This window comes from Scylla paramamosain, chromosome 35 (genome assembly GCF_035594125.1).
Source record: "Scylla paramamosain isolate STU-SP2022 chromosome 35, ASM3559412v1, whole genome shotgun sequence".
Classification (NCBI taxonomy): domain Eukaryota; kingdom Metazoa; phylum Arthropoda; class Malacostraca; order Decapoda; family Portunidae; genus Scylla; species Scylla paramamosain.
In genome coordinates this window covers 17,060,236-17,079,308 of record NC_087185.1, presented here as the reverse complement: position 1 = coordinate 17,079,308, position 19,073 = coordinate 17,060,236, and the positions used below count along the sequence as shown (strand labels likewise).

Below are 19,073 nucleotides of genomic sequence, written 5' to 3'. Positions count from 1 at the left end.
ACCTGAAAAAAAATCTCTTTTTTTTTTAACCTAACCTAACCTTACCTAACCTTACCTAACCTAACCTAACCTAACCTAACCTGACCTGACCTGACCTAACCTAACCTAACCTAACCTAACCTGACCTAACCTAACCTAACCTAACCTAACCTGACCTGACCTAACCTAACCTAACCTAACCTAACCTAACCTATCCTAACCTAACCGAGACATTAAAAATTAGTCACAAGGCAAAAAGACGATTCAAAGTGACTGACATACCAAGCAATTAATTAGTGAAATCAGTCTTTGTTGACTACTCCAAAGCCTTTCAGTTTGTCGACCTCAGTATACTGTTAGGAAAAAGTGCATTATTAAGACATTATTAGTGGTTGTATCACGGTATTTTATAATAGACTTATAACTAGTTTCCCCTGAAAATCTTTCGTTTTCTATCATTCTTTCATTCTACACGCCTGAGCCCTGACAGAGACCCAGAGAAATGTAAACAGGCACGAGTCAGACTTGATATAGGGCTGAATTTGTTGCTTTTCAGAGAGGGGCAGTCGGTCTGTACATGCGTGAGGTGGCGAGAGGCGTGTCCAGGGGACGGCTAGTAGCGTGTGCCACCGTGGAAATATGTACAGACAAAGAAGACGCCCTCAAGAAAGGTAAGGCCGGTTCCAGCTTTTATTTTTATTTATTTATTTCCATCCCGGCCTGGGACCCCCCCTTTCCCGAGTCCTGAGGTGTTGGGGGACGGCCCGGGGGTGCTGTGTGCCCGTGAGTGTACCAGGTGCTCAAGCTTATACAAAACAAGGAAAGTTTGAAGCATTTTTAGAGGGGCAGTCGGTCTGTACATGCGTGTACTCGTACATTAATTTTGAGGTGTTCCTTGTCATCCCCTGTCACTCCTGCCTGCCTCTGTCACCTCTACCAATCCCTGTCAAGCTCTGCCAAGCCCTTTGTCACCTCTCAAGTAATGAGGTGGCTTGAGATGTGAGATTTTAAACAGAAGCCTTTGCTGTCACCCCTGCCAAGCCCTACCAAACCCTGTCAGCCCCCACCAAGGCCCTCTCAAGCCACCACTCAACCCCCTACCGAGACCTATCAGCTCTATAATCTGAAAAAAGTGCAGTGTCTTAGGAGGGATTGATTAAGTAAACAGTGACTTATGGCCAAAATGGAACTATATGGAGATTAAGTAGAGATTAGAATAGAAGCTGAAATTGAGCAGGATAGTTACAATCACAGACTTCCAACTTGCTACTCCTTGGTGTGAAAGAATCTGCAGGAAATTAAGTACATGGCAACTCCTGTTAGTCCCTCATGTGTTCTTGAAAGCAGACTGACAGATTCAGTGTGTGACATGCTGACGTGGGGGAAGGCTGTCTGGTGGCTGCTCTATGCTGTAGCTAACAAAATGGTTGTGTTTCAAGTGTTGTCATGCCTGGAAAGTCTACAGGTCATCATTACTAGTATAAATGTGTACTACAATGGTGAAATTTAGTGAAAAAATGTGCTGTTTATGTATTGGCAGGGAAAGATTTGTGCTCATCAAGACAATGATAAAATTTTTTTTTATTATTATTATTATTACTATTTTTTTTCTTTTACTTGTTTTGCTGTAAGATGAGACTACAATAACTGCCCCTTGATGCCCTATAAGGTACCGCCAAGCACCAAGGGGCGGCCACCACGGTGTACAGTGAAGCACGTCCCAGCATCCCTGTCACCATCTTTTCCCTGCCAATAATTATGCATTACATTTCCCAACTAATTTCATTCTAGTGCAACATTTCTACTACTAATGGTGGCCTGTACACTTCCCAGCATGACCAGTACAGCACTTCAAACAAACACAGCCTTTTCTTAGCCACAGCAAGGTGCAGCCACGACAGACAGCCTTCCCTAAGTCAGCATGTCACACTGCATCCATAACACTGAGCTTCCAGGAACACATCTGGGGGACTGATACAAGTTGCTGTGTAGGTCATTTGTCCCAGCAGACTCTTTCACACCAAGCAGGCATGAGGTGGTAGTCTGTGCAGTGCGTCAGTGCTTGGAATTTTGAACCGGTCTTGCTGCATCTATGGCCCAGAGACCAAACAGAGGGCTAGCTGAACCTAACACAAACCAAACAGAGGCACACCAGAACCATACACAGGCCCACAGAACTAACTGACTGGCTGGCCGGCTGACTCGCTGGCTGAGTGACTGACTGACTGACTGACTGACTGGCTGGCTGGCTGGCTGGCTTGCTGGCTGGCTTACTAACTGACTGACTGACTGACTGGCTGGCTGAGTGACTGATTGACTGGCTGGTTAGCTAGTTGGGTGGCTAGCTGGTTGGTTGAATGGCTGACTGACTGACTGACTGACTGACTGACTGACTGACTGACTAGCTGAGTGACTGATTGATTAGCTGGTTGGTTGAATGCCTAGCTGGCTGGTTGAATGGCTGACTGACTGACTGACTGACTGACTGACTGACTGACTAACTGACTGACTGACTAACTGACTGACTGACTGACTAGCTGAGTGACTGATTGATTGGCTGGTTTGTCGAATGGCTAGCTGGCTGGTTGAATGGCTAACTGACTGACTGACTGACTGACTGACTGACTGACTGACTGACTGACTGACTGACTGACTAACTGAGTGACTGATTGATTGGCTGGTTGGTTGAATGGCTAGCTGGCTGGTTGAATGGCTGACTGACTGACTGACTGACTGACTTACTGACTGACTGACTGACTAACTGACTAGCTGAGTGACTGATTGATTGGCTGGTTGGTTGAATGGCTAGCTGGCTGGTTGAATGGCTGACTGACTGACTGACTGACTGACTGACTGACTGACTGACTGACTAGCTGAGTGACTGATTGATTGGCTTGTTGGTTGAATGGCTAGCTGGCTGGTTGAATGGCTGACTGACTGGCTGACTGACTGACTAACTGACTGACTGACTGACTGACTGACTGACTGACTGACTGACTGACTGACTAGCTGAGTGACTGATTGATTGGCTGGTTGGTTGAATGCCTAGCTGGCTTGTTGAATGGCTGACTGACTGACTGACTGACTGACTGACTGACTGACTGACTGACTGACTAGCTGAGTGACTGATTGATTGGCTGGTTGGTTGAATGGCTAGCTGGCTGGTTGAATGGCTAACTGACTGACTGACTGACTGACTGACTGACTGACTGACTGACTGACTGACTGACTAACTGAGTGACTGATTGATTGGCTGGTTGGTTGAATGGCTAGCTGGCTGGTTGAATGGCTGACTGACTGACTGACTGACTGACTGACTGACTGACTGACTGACTGACTGACTGACTGACTGACTAACTGACTAGCTGAGTGACTGATTGATTGGCTGGTTGGTTGAATGGCTAGCTGGCTGGTTGAATGGCTGACTGACTGACTGACTGACTGACTGACTGACTGACTGACTGACTGACTGAGTGACTGATTGATTGGCTAGTTGGTTGAATGGCTAGCTGGCTGGTTGAATGGCTGACTGACTGGCTGACTGACTGACTGACTGACTGACTGACTGACTGACTGACTGACTGACTAGCTGAGTGACTGATTGATTGGCTGGTTGGTTGAATGCCTAGCTGGCTGGTTGAATGGCTGACTGACTGACTGACTGACTGACTGACTGACTGACTGACTGACTGACTGACTAGCTGAGTGACTGATTGATTGGCTGGTTGGTTGAATGGCTAGCTGGCTGGTTGAATGGCTAACTGACTGACTGACTGACTGACTGACTGACTGACTGACTGACTGACTGACTGACTGACTCACTGACTGACTAACTGAGTGACTGATTGATTGGCTGGTTGGTTGAATGGCTAGCTGGCTGGTTGAATGGCTGACTGACTGACTGACTGACTGACTGACTGACTGACTGACTGACTGACTGACTGACTGACTAACTGACTAGCTGAGTGACTGATTGATTGGCTGGTTGGTTGAATGGCTAGCTGGCTGGTTGAATGGCTGACTGACTGACTGACTGACTGACTGACTGACTGACTGACTGACTGACTGACTGACTGACTAGCTGAGTGACTGATTGATTGGCTAGTTGGTTGAATGGCTAGCTGGCTGGTTGAATGGCTGACTGACTGGCTGACTGACTGACTGACTGACTGACTGACTGACTGACTGACTGACTGACTGACTAGCTGAGTGACTGATTGATTGGCTGGTTGGTTGAATGGCTAGCTGGCTGGTTGAATGGCTGACTGACTGACTGACTGACTGACTGACTGACTGACTGACTGAGGCAGAGAGACAGGTAGGTGTTGGCAGGGTTGGTTTGGTTTGGAGTGTTGAGGTTTTATGATATTGTAGAGACAGAGAGGTTCAAAGCTTAATTAGACTTGTATCTTTGAGCCATGAGTCAGTAGAGAGGGAGAAAGAGGCAGACAGGCAGAGAGACAGGAAAAACAGGGAGGAAGAAAAGCTATTTGCACTGTACCTATAGGTCAGTATGGTGTAGAGTTGTATACTTGAATCAAGAGTAAATATAGACGCAGATACGAAGGCGGGCAAGCTGAGAGAGAGGGAAAGAAAGGGTCTGAATGAAAGGGAGGAGTCAGGCCTGCAGAAGGGGAGCTTTTGGTATTGTTTACTGATTAGTGTGATAAAGTTTTGTGTTGTGTTGTGAGGTGCAGAGAAAGAGAGAGAGGCTTGTGTGGTGATATTTCATGTTGATGTACAGCAATATGAAATAGTTCTCAGGAGAGAGAGAAAGAGATAGAAATTAGTGACACACACACACACACACACACACACACACACACACACACACACAGTAATACTCTACGAGTATAGAAACCTATTTCTTTCCTAATTTGTCTATCTCCATCTTGTTTTTCATTGTAAGTCATTAATGTTTATCTTGTATTGTCTTGGCAGATGTGGTGAAGACAGTGTTATGCACCACCACACCACCATTACACTTCCTGTCTTGCTTGGTGAATGAACAGAGCACCACTAACATCACATCATTGCATCACCACATCACCACACCACCACCTCCTGTCCTGCCCCAGTGAAATAGAACATCACCACCACATCACCACATCAAGAGTCAGTGATTGGTGAGTACAGCAATTAGTATTTATATGCATGTAGTGTACTGTAATCTTGTTCATGTATGTACTCGTATGTTGTGTGGACACAACCTTCCTGGCACACACTGACTTCACTTGACCTCATCTCACCAGGACACAAAGAACACACCTGACCTGTCATCATTCCTGACATACACTCACCCACCCAGACTTCACTACACACACACACACACACACACACACACACACACACACACACACACATTATTATTATTATTGTTATTATTATTATTATTATTATTATTATTATTATTATTATTATTATTATTATTATTATATTTCTCTTCTCTCTCTATAATTATTTATTTATTTATTCATCCGTTTCTTTATTTTGATGAAAAGAAATTATTAACATATGAGGCGCGCGGTACAACAACGACGTACGTACAACAACGACGTAACCGTGTTTTTGCCTGCTCCGTGTGGTAGAAGGGTGTAAAAGTCTCGTGGTGATGTCGGCCAAGTCATATTCGACCATCTAAGCACCTGTACTAAGGCTCAAAGTCGAGCGTAGTGCGGAGAAAATTTCTCTGGACTAACATCTCGAAAGCGGTACAACAACGACGCAACCTGCTCCTCCCAGCCTCACGTGCGTATGGCCAATCAGCGGCGCGGTTGCAGCCGCCCGGCGCGGGCGAGCCAATCACAGCACCGCTGCCATGTTTACCAGCGCCGTTGCCATGGTGACAACACACTCACCATGTGCTCATCCACTCTGCCCTTTAACACGCCCGAGCACAGACGCACGCTACCTTTCTCGTGACTCTTTACGCAACTATGGCTACTAGAGTGCAGACGAAAGTGTCACAGCATCCTGCTGTGGCCACCAGCCTTACGTAAGTTTTTTAAATCCCCAGTCAACCCGACTTAGTGGGTTGAAGGGGGATTTAAAGGGTTGGTAAATCCGCTAAGGGCATTGCCAGGATCAAACAGACGTATCCTGGTAATCAACTTAACTGTCTCAAGCCAGTGTAAAGGATGAGAGCCAACTATATTCATTGAATACAAAAAAAAAAAAAAAAAATTCGTTTCTTCATAATGTTCTTGACATAGCGGCTTTCCATTAATACTTACCAGAATGCATGCACAAACATAAAATTATCAGCATTACACACTGTTAGTCATAGCAGGACGTCAAAGTTATGGTAGGAGTAATAACGTGCCGGTAATGAGTAAGTTTTATTTTTTACGCTCGGAAAAAAATTCATAAAAAATTTATTTATGTACCAATCTTCATGAAACTTTCACTTAATACTATGTGTACTAGGCTCTAACACATTATTAACAAATGAAAACAATATCGGGAAAAAAAATTATTACCTACGGTATACGCGTTAATTAACGCGTAAGTCATCCACCCAAAATCGTCACCTATCACTTCGAAACCTACATCCCCAAACAGAACTACCCAAGACCTTTCAAATGATGTATAATACTTACTTATTTAAGGGTATCCTTTTGTGCGCAATCAGTGTTTAACTTTGAGCGCGTTTTTCTCGAAACTTCCATTTCTCGGTTACGTCGTTGTTGCGCCGCGCGCCTCATATATCAATTTAATCTCTCTCTCTCTCTCTCTCTCTCTCTCTCTCTCTCTCTCTCTCTCTCTCTCTCTCTCTCTCTCTCTCTCTCTCTCTCTCTCTCTGAATCTGTTTCTCATTTTTCAGAACAGATTCTTTTCCATCTAATTATGAAACCTAACTCTCTCTCTCTCTCTCTCTCTCTCTCTCTCTCTCTCTCTCTCTCTCTCTCTCTCTCTCTCTCTCTCTCTCTCTCTCTCTCTCTCTCTAATGAACCCTCCAGTTTTTTTTTTTTTTTTATAATACGAGTGTAAATATTTTGCATGGTGGCTTCACAATGCCGCAGTGCCACTGAAAAAATATTATGATGTTTTTTGAGTGGCGAACAGTCTGGGTTTTTTTTTCTTAATTGAATGAGTGAAAGACTCTGATTCTTTATGTACGTGTGTGTGGCTGAATATGTGTATGTGTGTGTGTGTCCTATGTGTGTTTGTGTACAGGCCTCTTCTCTAGTGTCACAATGCCATAAGTGATGGTGCTTCGTGTGCAGGTGTGTATTACGTGTATAAGGTGTGTGAGTGCGTACAGTGCCACATAGAGCCCTACAGTGCCAGACCAGGGGAGTGAAACAAATCTGGCATCTTCGTAGTGACGTCATGGCGCGCGCGCGCGCAGCTACTCGGTTCATTCCAGTGATCGAAAAGTATAATAGCGAATCTTGTCTCCCAGCCTGCAGCCAGCCCTAGCCTGACCCGCCAGACATGTGTCCCAGGCCTTCCCCTAGCCTGTAGAGCCATGTAAGCCTGCAGGTCAAGGTCAGGTAAAAAAAAAAACAGGCCGTAACGTAAAAGATCAAGACATTTACGAAGACTGTCTTTGATGGGCTCAGGTCCTCCGTGCAGACCACCAACAAGCAAGAGATTGACGAAATACAGGTTGTGAAGACGCTGCAAGCTGATGCCTTCAGAGATCGCGAAGGTAATAGTCACACATGCTCACCCTGCACTTATCACCCTGATAGTCCAAGATAGTAGTGACATTAGTGGTTCTTCAATGTCCGCCTCCCTCTCTCCCTCTCTCTCTCTCTCTCTCCGCTGCCTGTCACCAACTTGGCCCTCTCTTCATTCGTTTTTTTTTCAGTTTTCTTATCTCCTGCGCTTATTATTACCGCCATACTGCGTGTATAGATAGTTTATACACCCATACATCTGCCATGAATGTATTACCGTGATAGTCCAAGCTGTCAGTGAGATTGATAGTACGTGTTTGGACCCCTCTCCCCACCATCCGACACCAAACAACCGCCTTGTCGCTAACATTTTTCCTTATTTCTTCCCTGATACGCTTATTTATACATCTATACTGCGTTCATACATAGATTATACATTGATACATGTACCCTGAGTTCCTGTGCATGTAAAAATGTGTCTATAGTACGAAAAATAACAAGATAATTTTTCCATATTTTTCCTTCCTTTCCCCGCCCTCACCAAAACATCGGTGCCCTTCTTTTTTTCATTGTTTCTTCTCATTCACGCCCATAGGTGAATTATTCATTTACACATCTACTATTCACATCCCAGCCCGATAATCCTAGTCTGTAGTTAAATAAGATACTTTGTGTTAGTCAGCGTCACCTATGCCTGCATCTCCATCCCCTCCCTCTCTGTCATCCCAGACTGACAATATTAATTTCTCCTCACCTACGCTTATTTATATGCCAATATACTGTTCATACATATTTCATACATACATACATGTCATGTTTCTCTGTATATATAGATTTCTACCTGTAATGATAAAAGTATAAATGTATGCCTTGGGTCTGGCAGGTAAATGAATCTTCAGTTTGTTTTCTTAATTTCTTCATGTCACTATACCACAGCACTGTACCCTATGGTGCTAGTGGTGCAGGAAGGCCTTGTCTACCTACACCATAAACCACTGTACCATGCATCACTGTAACTTTAAACTGTAGCACAAAAACTTAACCTAACTGTGATGTTCCTAGACCTCCTAAACGATTTCCAAGAGTGGTGAATCAACTTGCAAGACTCCCACTGTTGCAGTACCATGTCAGTGTACATTGTGGTGTTAATGGTGCAGTACAAGGGCCTGGCAGTGTACCATGTGCCATAGTACCTCAAAAACACCTGTAAGACTGTTTTTCTTCTTTTCCTCTGATATATTTGTTTATTTATTTATTTATTACAATTTTTTATCTATTGTTTTGGTTTGCTTCAGAATCCTGAATCATGTGTTTTTTTTTCTATTTATTTTTATTATTTTATTTATTTATTTCTATATAATTAGATTTGGTTAGGTTAGTTCGGCTGAGTTAGGTTGGCTTCAGTTCATCAAAGTTAGGTCAGGTTAGGTTACGTCAGGTCAGGTTAGTCTAGAATAATTTACGTTAGGTTAAGTTAGGTTACGTTAGGTTAGGTTAAGTTAGCTTACATTAGGTTAGGTCAGGTCAGGTTAGGTTAGGTTAGGTTAGGTCATCCCCTGTCAGTCCTGCCTGCCCCTGTCACCTCTACCAATCCCTGTCAAGCTCTGCCAAGCCCTTTGTTACCTCTCAAGTAATGAGGTGGCTTGAGATGTGAGATTTTAAACAGAAGCCTTTGCTGTCACCCCTGCCAAGCCCTACCAAACCCTGTCAGCCCCCACCAAGGCGCTCTCAAGCCCCACCAAGGCCTGTCAACCCCCTACCGAGACCTATCAGCTCTATAATCTGAAAAAAGTGCAGTGTCTTAGGAGGGATTGATTAAGTAAACAGTGACTTATGGCCAAAATGGAATGACTGACTGACTGACTGACTGACTAGCTGAGTGACTGATTGATTGGCTAGTTGGTTGAATGGCTAGCTCCAACACTTGAACTGACCAGTCTTACACCTCAACAGGTCCTCACCTTGTTGTAGGAGAGCTGACAACATGTACCAGCCAGCAGCAACTCCCATGCTAACAGGCTTCTCCCCGCGGGTATGTAGCACCTCTGGAGTCGCTCGATGAAGAAGAGGATGCTGGCGAGGCCTGTCGTGTTAGCCGGGATGCGCCGGTACAGAGCTGTGTCCGTTGGGGTTGTGTAGGCAAGCATCTTCTTGGCAAGGTCCTCGTAGGTGGCCGCAAACAGTTTACGGCTGTGGGATGAGAACTTGTCTTGTGAATGTGACGTTGGGGTGAGTGTTAATCTGATTTTGTGTTACTATGTTCTGTGGGGAGTGGGTGTTAATGTGATTTTTTGTTAACTGAATGCTGTGTCTGACCTCCTGAGGTGTAGTATGGTGGGCCACAAGATTGTCCCTTTCCACTAGGGGCTGACAGATGATATTAAGAGTGTGAATGTGTGTGTGGTGTTAACGTGCTGGAGTGTGCACAGCCAGGAGTGTTTGGGGAATGAAAATAAAAGGAGTTATGGATGTTTAAAAATGCATCTTTTGAGAGCTAAGTATACAAGAAAGTTGGTGTGTTTGGGGAATGAGTAAACAATGAAGAAATGTTTTGAGGAACTGGGTGTGCAGAGGCAGGAGTGTTTGGAGAATGAGAATACAGGAAGACAGGAATGATTTGGGAATAAGTGTACAAGAAAGGAGTGTTTGAGTGACAATATATAAGGAAGAGGTGTTTTGAAAATGAGAGTACAAGGAATGAGCATTTTGGGAGTTAATATACAAGGAAGCAAGTATTTAAGGGACAAGTATACAAGATTATTTTCCTGTCATATGTCATTATACAATGTTTTTCTTTGTTATATACATCATTCCCTTTCACTTTTCATATCTTGTGTTCTCGTCATTCTGATGTAATGTTACAGATAGAGAATGTTTGGTGTCAAATTTTCACTAATTTCATATGTGTATAAACTTTCATTTCATTGACTTTTTTTTTACTATTACTACTATATTTGCTTGCTTTTTAAACAAGTCTTTTCTTTCAGAGGAGGGAAGCACAGGGGAAGAGGAGGACGAGGAGGAAGAGAGTTAAGAGTCACAAGAGGAGGAGGAAGGTGGAAAGAAAGAGGAAGGAGAGGAGGAGGAGGAGGAGGAGGAAGATGGAGAAGGAAAGGAGAAAGATAAGAAGGAAGGAAATGCCGCAGAAGGAGAAGGTGAGTTGTTAATAAGGTTTTGTGTGACAAGTTTTCTGAAAATTTTATTTGTTTACATGAAGTTCGTTTTGTATATATTACTCTTAATATACTACTTCTCCCACCACATGCAATTTGTCTGTCTGCTGTTGTGGTTCTTTCATTTCTTGTTCCCTTTCCTGAATATACCATTTCCTTAGTTTCATATCTAGTACCCTCCAATAAAATTTCTGCTTCTCGGTCTCTGTACTTCTCTCGTTTTTTTTGCTTGGCTTCATTCCTCAGATCCTTCTCTTTTTCCCTTTCTTCCAAGTTCATATCTCTTTTTTACCCAAATATTCTTGTATTCTGAATTTTCAGCCAGCTTCCCAGTTCTCACTAGGATCTCCTTTACTGTAACTTGGGATCTCATTCTCACTTTTAATGGTCTTTTACCTCCTTCACTATATTTTCAAATTCTATATGCTTCTTCCACTTCTCATTCCAGTCCCTGTTCTTCACCTTGGACCATTGTAATAATTTTCCTTACCAACTCCTCTCTCTCTCTCTCTCTCTCTCTCTCTCTCTCTCTCTCTCTCTCTCTCTCTCTCTCTCTCTCTCTCTCTCTCTCTCTCTCTCTCTCTCTCTCTCTCTCTCTCTCTCTCTCTCTCTCTCTCTCTCTCTTATTCCCTTTTCTTCCTTTCTTCCTTCCCTCCTATCTTTGTTTCTCCCTCCTCCTCCTCCTCCTCCTCCTTCCTCCTCCTCCTCCTCCTCCTCCTCCTCCTCCTCCTCCTCCTCCTCCTCCTCCTCCTCCTCCTCCTCCTCCTCCTCCATTCTACCTAACAAGAAATAATAGATTCAAGATTATACCCAAACGTTTTAAATCCCACAAGGCCAAACATTTTTTCTTTAATCGTATAGTAAATATATGGAGTAAACTTCCTGCAGAAATTGTGAACAATATTGAAATTGTGAAAGCAATATTATTGAATCAGTTCATCCTTTTTTTTTTTTTTTTTTTTTTTTATGTAGGAAGGATACTGGCCAAGGGCAACAAAAATCTAATAAAAAAAAATGCCCACTGAAATGCCAGTCCCTTAAAAGGGTCAAAGCAGTGGTCAAAAATTGGTGGATAAGTGTCTTGAAACCTCCCTCTTGAAGGAATTCAAGTCATAGGAAGGTGGAAATACAGAAGCAGGCAAGGAGTTCCAGAGTTTACCAGAGAAAGGGATGAATGATTGAGAATACTGGTTAACTCTTGCGTTAGAGAGGTGGACAGAATAGGAGTGAGAGAAAGAAGAAAGTCTTGTGCAGCGAGGCCGCGGGAGGAGGGGAGGCATGCAGTTAGCAAGATCAGAAGAGCAGTTGGCATGAAAATAGCGGTAGAAGACAGCTAGATATGCAACATTGCGGCGGTGAGAGAGGGGCTGAAGACAGTCAGTTAGAGGAGAGGAGTTGATGAGACGAAAAGCTTTTGATTCCACCCTGTCTAGAACAGCAGTATGAGTGGAACCCCCCAGACATGTGAAGCATACTCCATACATGGACGGATAAGGCCCTTGTACAGAGTTAGCAGCTGGGGGGTGAGAAAAACTGGCGGAGACGTCTCAGAACACCTAACTTCATAGAAGCTGTTTTAGCTAGAGATGAGATGTGAAGTTTCCAGTTCAGATTATAAGTAAAGGACAGACCGAGGATGTTCAGTGTAGAAGAGGGGGACAGTTGAGTGTCATTGAAGAAGAGGGGATAGTTGTCTGGAAGATTGTGTCGAGTTGATAGATGGAGGAATTGAGTTTTTGAGGCATTGAACAATACCAAGTTTGCTCTGCCCCAATCAGAAATTTTAGAAAGATCAGAAGTCAGGCGTTCTGTGGCTTCCCTGCGTGATATGTTTACCTCCTGAAGGGTTGGACGTCTATGAAAAGACGTGGAAAAGTGCAGGGTGGTATCATCAGCATAGGAGTGGATAGGACATTTGCACTTTGTTTTTCCACAGAGCAATAAGAAATTAGAATTGACAGAGAAACCAGACAAGGGACTGCATTTGAAGAAGCACAAGAACCAAGAAATTACATCATTCAATGAAATGACAACATAATCTAAAGTAAGAATTTACATAGCTTTCATTTTGGTTTACATTCTGAAAGGTAACAGTAACATGGATATGTTTTTATATTGAAATCTTTCTCTGATTGCATACAAATGGTACCAATCAACAAATAATAATGTAATACTTAGAAGCTGGGAATTCAAATCACTGGTAGATAAAATGAACCACCATTCTAGAGTGTACATAACTAAGGAATTAATATACTGGTTAACTGTCACACCAGCATGAACAGAATAGCAACAATTGTTGAGTAGAGTCTGTAGGAGGCAGGGAAGGAGGCATGTAGTCAGTTTTAGAGAGCAGTTATTATGAAATCAGCTGTAGAATATTCCTAAGATGCAATACTACTGGAGTCTGTCAGCTTGAAGACAGTTTATTAAAGAAGGGAAGTTCATGAGATATAAAGCCTTTGATTATTCAGTTTCATTTCCAAAGTAACATTTATTTATTGGTGTGTTGCTTCCTGTAAATAGTAAAGCCTTGACAGCACTGCATCTCTCACACCACGCTGTAACTGTTGAGAGAACCCTAACCCTTAGAGAGAGGAGGAGGGAATCCTTGGTTTATGTTCAGTAAAGCCCTGTATTCTTGTCATGGCAATGTAGAATGGAGGCGTCATTGGTTTATGTTCAGTAAAGCCCTGTATTCTTGTCATGGCAATGTAGAATGGAGGCGTCCTTGGTTTATGTTCAGTAAAGCCCCGTATTCTTGTCATGGCAATGTAGAATGGAGGCGTCCTTGGTTTATGTTCAGTAAAGCCCTGTATTCTTGTCATGGCAATGTAGAATGGAGACGTCATTGGTCACATACTGTTCTAATGTAATCTAATGTAATCTAATGGAATCATGAAGGTGTAAAAATGCAGGATATGGATGGGATGCTACATCAGCAGCTTTTGTCATTAAGGGTGGTAAAGTGAAAGATTTGTTAATCACTTTGGTCTTTAGTTGATGCTTCTGGTGAGGCTTTCCTGTTTAAACTTGGCATAATATATATAAAATGATGTGGCATGTTAAACAAGTTAACTTACTGCCTTCTTGTGTCTTTCACAGATAGAAATCAAAAACGTCACAAGACAGAATAGTGAGCTGCATGCACTTATCACAGAGTATAAAGTCACTCCCTCAGAGGAAAAAGACAAGGATGGCATGTCTTCATGTGAGAACTCAGAAGCTAAATGTGAGCTACCATCCACATGAATATATATTTGTATATCAAACTGACATTCTCCTTGGAGGGAGGCTTTCCAAAGTGCACACACACACACACACACACACACACACACACACACACACACACACACACACACACACACACACACACACACACACACACACACATCTCTGCATCAGGACTCAACAGCCAGACTGATAAACAATTACTTCACCCAAGATGATCAGCTGATAGGATTAGCTGTGGATGAGCCTCCTGTGGTGACTAGGAGTACAAAAGCCAGCAGCTAATTTTGGGAGCTGCCAGTCATCATGGTCCTGGTGTCTGAGGTGCTGCTTTTGCATTTTCCCAGTCATGGGTCGAGGCTACATCACATTTATTCATTCACAGTTGCTCTTAGTTATCTCTGTTACAAGTTAAAATTTTTCCTGGCTCCACAGACATTTCTGGTGCATCTAACCCTCTCTCCATTGCCCTTCTATTTCCCTTAGTCTTATACCCACTTCTTACATTACGTCTAATTACTTCCATTGGTCATTCTTGTCTGGCCCTCTGTTGCATCAATTTTTCACCTCCAGGTACAGATACCAAGGGGAAATTGCTGGGTCAAGTGGCTACACTGACATCTGAGGTTAGCAGGTTGGAGAGTGAGTGCAGCAGTCTTCAGGTTCAGCTAGACTGTGAGAGGGATAAGTATAACAAACTGCTGGGAGAATCTCTTGCTCATGAAAAGTTGTCTGAAGATGTCATAACTGAACCAAAAGGTAAGAAAGTTTATATTCTCTAATAATAAAGCAAATAATTTTTCCTCACTGTTGCTCAATTTTTTGAATTAATAACAAAATAAAAGCATTGTTATTGGATTTGTTTATTGAGGCTGTATTAAGAAAAGTTGAGAGAAACAAACTTATTGTTTTATCAGGAGAAACAACAGGATTGGGAGGAACTGAGCTTTAACAGAAGCTGCAACAACTGCAGGAGCCTCACAGGGTCCTGGAGAGCAGGTTAACTTGCAGCATGAAGGAGGTGGCTGAGCTAAGTGACAGGAAGTAGCAGCTTAAGCATGCTGTAGTGCATGAGGAGACAGAGTCCATCGGTGTATGCATGTTTTTTGCTCATTTGAATCATCTGTAAAAGTGAAGTGGAGGAAGTGTTTACTGTTTACTGTATGCCATTTCCTTGGTCTTTTAATGAAGAATTTTATCCTTCTTCAGGTGACTACATCACCATCTACCAGTTGCAGCGAGGAGTGATGAAGCAACAAGCTCGAGAACGCGAGTTAGACCTTGCCAGCCTCCATCATGAATGAGAGGAAATGAAGCAAAACCACTCTGCAGGTTAGTGCTCTCTTTTGCATCTCACACACTTCTTATTCATGTCATGGCAGATTAGTGATTTCTGCTGCATCTCACACACTTCTTATTCAATTGCTGGCAGGTTAGTGATCTCTGCTGCATCTCACACACTTCTTATTCAATTGCTGGCAGGTTAGTGATCTCTGCTGCATCTCAAACGGTTCTTATTCAGGTGTTGACCAAAGTACTAAGCCTTCATATCATTACCTTGCTCTGTGATGGAGGCTACACCATCTGGCATCTAGCTGAGATTTAATGTTGCAGTAAAGCTTCCATATGAGTTCATGTAGAGCAAAATGTTTTCAAATGCCAGGGAAGTAGTGTAATGTAACCTTCCAGAGAAATCTATCCCTCATTTATTAGTTAACAGGAGTGTTTAATGTACTTAATGTGATTAGCCAGGATCAAGGGTCAACTTCTTCACTGACCATTTACTCTCAGGTGATGTATCTGTCCTCCATGAGTCACCAGAGACACATAAGGTGTTGTAAGTGAAATTTCATCTATTAGATTTATTCAAAATGTGAATTAACACAGTTGTTTCCTGCAGGATTTGATATCAAAGCTGGTGCAGGAAAAGGAAGCAGATCATGACCTTCAGCAGCTCGAGAAGATAAGCAGCGTCCTTAAGAGTCCAGTTGCTATCTTTAGCAGTGTTGGTGAGTAGTAAAAATTGAGCCATCTTATGAAGTGCAACGAAACATTATTATTATCTTCATAATTTTCTTGAAATAAACAGATTTCTGTGGCATGTTGCTCATTAGCACTTTAATATCAGATAACACCAGTTATTTATGTAATGATGTAATGTACTAAGTAGATGAAATACAAGTGGCATCTGCTAACACTCTTGATGTGGAACAGGAACCAGTGAGTCTGAGACACCCACCAGCAGTGGAAAGCTGGCTGACGAGCGCCTCAAGCACTCTGAAAAGGTGGAGCAACAACAAGAAACAGAAAATTGCATCCATCATTCTTTGCCTGAGGAGGGAATTGATGCTCTGTTGACCCTTCACACTGATGTCCCTCATGAGGAGGCAGAATATGAATCCTACAGAACTTGCCCATAGAAAGACCAAAACTGTTACTGCTGCCACACTGCCACCACTTCCACTGACACCAAAAGCCCAACTGTGCAGAGAATCCTGGACCTCCGCAATGAAATGGAGTCCACCAGTCACCTGGAGCACTTTAGCCTCCAAAAGTTCCATCCGTGTCCATTGTGTTTGGGTAAACTTATCACTGTATAAGGGGACAAGTATCAGTGTATGGTTACTATATACTCATTTGTACTTAAAGATGTCATGTCACATCATTCTCTCTCTCTCTCTCTCTCTCTCTCTCTCTCTCTCTCTCTCTCTCTCTCTCTCTCTCTCTCTCTCTCTCTCTCTCTCTCTCTCTCTCTCTCTCTCTCTCTCTCTCTCTCTCTCTCTCTCTCTCTCTCTCTCTCTCTCTCTCTCTCTCTCTCTCTCTCTCTCTCTCTCTCTCTCTCTCTCTCTCTCTCTCTCTCTCTCTCTCTCTCTCTCTCTCTCTCTCTCTCTCTCTCTCTCTCTCTCTCTCTCTCTCTCTCTCTCTCTCTCTCTCTCTCTCTCTCTCTCTCTCTTTCTTTCTTTCTTTCTTTCTTTCTTTCTTTCTTTTTGCATATTTTACTGCTTTACATTCCTCCCCACAGTATTTTTTCATCTACTTTATGACTGCAGTAGTTTTATCATCCCAGTGTATGCCGTATCCACTCTGAAACTGTAATTCACCAATCAGCTCAAATGTGTCTCTGTTTTGATAATCATTAATTTGTTTCAGCTACACAACCACTCTGATAAGGGACAAAATCTACTTCACCAGTCATCTATGTCATACAGTCATATATATTCATACATATGACAAAATACTCTTCCTAAGACATTTCTTATTTTCTCTTCTCAAGTGACCTGTCCATCTATCTAAGGTACCACATAACATTTAAAACTTACAATATTGCATTTAATTCATGAACATTTTTTTGTCTATGTAGACTTGAAATTGTATTGGTTCCTGTGGATGAGTGGGCCATGCTGTGCTTTGTCAAGGATGGTGTTTGGTATTGTGATGACTCTTGCCACAATCAAGTGTCTCCCACAGAGTAGTGGAGTACCTATGTATGGTGTTGACCCAAGCTGTCCAGGTCTCATCCAATGCCTTAATATGATTTAGATGATCAAAATGGTTTAACTCACCATTTAATCAGCTGACTGATTTGAATGGAGAAGTATGTAATGTGTTGTAGCCTAACCATCCCTGCCAGCATGGTCAGATTCTTGGTAGTAACCTGAAATGCTCCTAGGTAGTGAGTATCATTGCACATAATGATCTTTACTTTGTCAGTAATTCAATGATACTGAATATTACTCTACTGGATTTTGCTCACCACTGCTTGGTAACTTTTGGCCATAATCCCAGGTCTGGAATGATATGAAGCCATGTTTTTACATTCCATATGAGACAGGCAAGCACTATGCTTTGCCTGACTGATACCTGTACTATACATTTATGACCCCAGGTAGTTCATCACTCTCTCTCTCTCTCTCTCTCTCTCTCTCTCTCTCTCTCTCTCTGTTTGGAATTATACTGTATATTAGGAAATATCATTAAAGAGTGTGTGTGTAAAAAGTGTTTGCATTATTGTGCATTTGATGTTATAGCCCCAGGTTCTTAAAGTTTTCTAGTTTCATGATTTATAAAGATTGCTATTTTTAATAAAGTTATTGAAATTGTTATTGAGTGTTTTTTATTGAACTCATTAGCTTTGTAATAGTGTGCGTCTCATCATGCATTCATTAATGATGTAGAGTGGAAATGTCCACTCCTATCATGCATAATATCAATGCATTATTGGTTTATGTTGTTATTTGTGTATAAATTGTAAAGTTATGCCAGTCTATTTTAGTACAAACTAAATATCAGCTGGAAGAGAGGACAGGTAATGGCACACTAAAACACAGGAAGGGATAATGATATAACCAATTTAACAATACACAGAGGAAGAAGAATGAGAAAGCAATAAAAATGGATTATTTAATGGATGATTAATAGACCCTCATTTGTAATGTTATTTCAGGCAAGAATATTAAAAGAGACAGCTGGCTTGCCCTTTGTACTTGTTCAGCTTGCCCTTAGCACTTGTTCATACATGACAGAATGAGAGATCTATGGGTGGGGGTGACACCTGGAAATGGGTATGATTCATGAAGGGATTGATTGATTGGTTGACTGACTGATTAAGAAAAAAAAACGTAGCAGTGGAGGGTGGGGGGGGGGGGAAGGCGCCCCCAACTTTCCAGTCATATATGGCGTGGAAGGGACAATACCAGCAAAGAAAAATATGAGAAAATGCATAATTTACTACAAAACCCAAAATGCGAAATAAAACCTTGCCAAATTGAACCTTCCCACGAAGGTAATGAATGGAGTTTTGATGCAATGAGCCACAGTTACTTAAAACACTCAACAAATATAACACCTGCCAAAAAAATAAAATAAATAAATAAAATCAATCAATAAATAAAGATAAAAACGCGAGAAAACCTTTAAATTATCACAACGCGAAATATACACACACGCTAAACTGGATGCGTCATTAATTAATACCCCCCCAATAGTTTATAGCCCCTCCCCTATTCATTGCTCCCCCTCCCTGCCTTGAGGAACACCTTCACTTATGGCCTGCTGTTGGGTCAGATTT

At 42.4% G+C, this 19,073-nt stretch overlaps 1 protein-coding gene across 7 annotated transcripts in view; it reads left to right on the top strand.

Annotated features, from left to right (window-relative positions):
* LOC135090731 (glutamic acid-rich protein-like) overlaps positions 1–18,108 on the top strand; it is a 31,509-nt gene extending 13,401 nt beyond the window's left edge. Inside the window, exons 6-14 of one of the 7 annotated variants that reach the window (XM_063987758.1) lie at positions 536–650; positions 4,921–5,105; positions 7,385–7,633; positions 10,592–10,759; positions 13,880–14,006; positions 14,579–14,764; positions 14,923–15,337; positions 15,906–16,014; positions 16,220–18,108. In XM_063987758.1, the coding sequence (XP_063843828.1) occupies positions 7,613–7,633; positions 10,592–10,759; positions 13,880–14,006; positions 14,579–14,764; positions 14,923–14,957 (537 nt within the window). In that variant the 5' untranslated portion in view covers positions 536–650; positions 4,921–5,105; positions 7,385–7,612 and the 3' untranslated portion in view covers positions 14,958–15,337; positions 15,906–16,014; positions 16,220–18,108. Of the gene's footprint in view, positions 1–535; positions 651–4,920; positions 5,106–7,190; positions 7,634–9,644; positions 9,834–10,591; positions 10,760–12,713; positions 12,822–13,879; positions 14,007–14,578; positions 14,765–14,922; positions 15,338–15,905; positions 16,015–16,219 lie in introns of those variants that run through there. The other 6 variants (XM_063987759.1, XM_063987760.1, XM_063987761.1 and 3 more) reach the window with 6 other exon arrangements.
* The last annotated feature ends 965 nt before the right edge of the window (positions 18,109–19,073 follow it).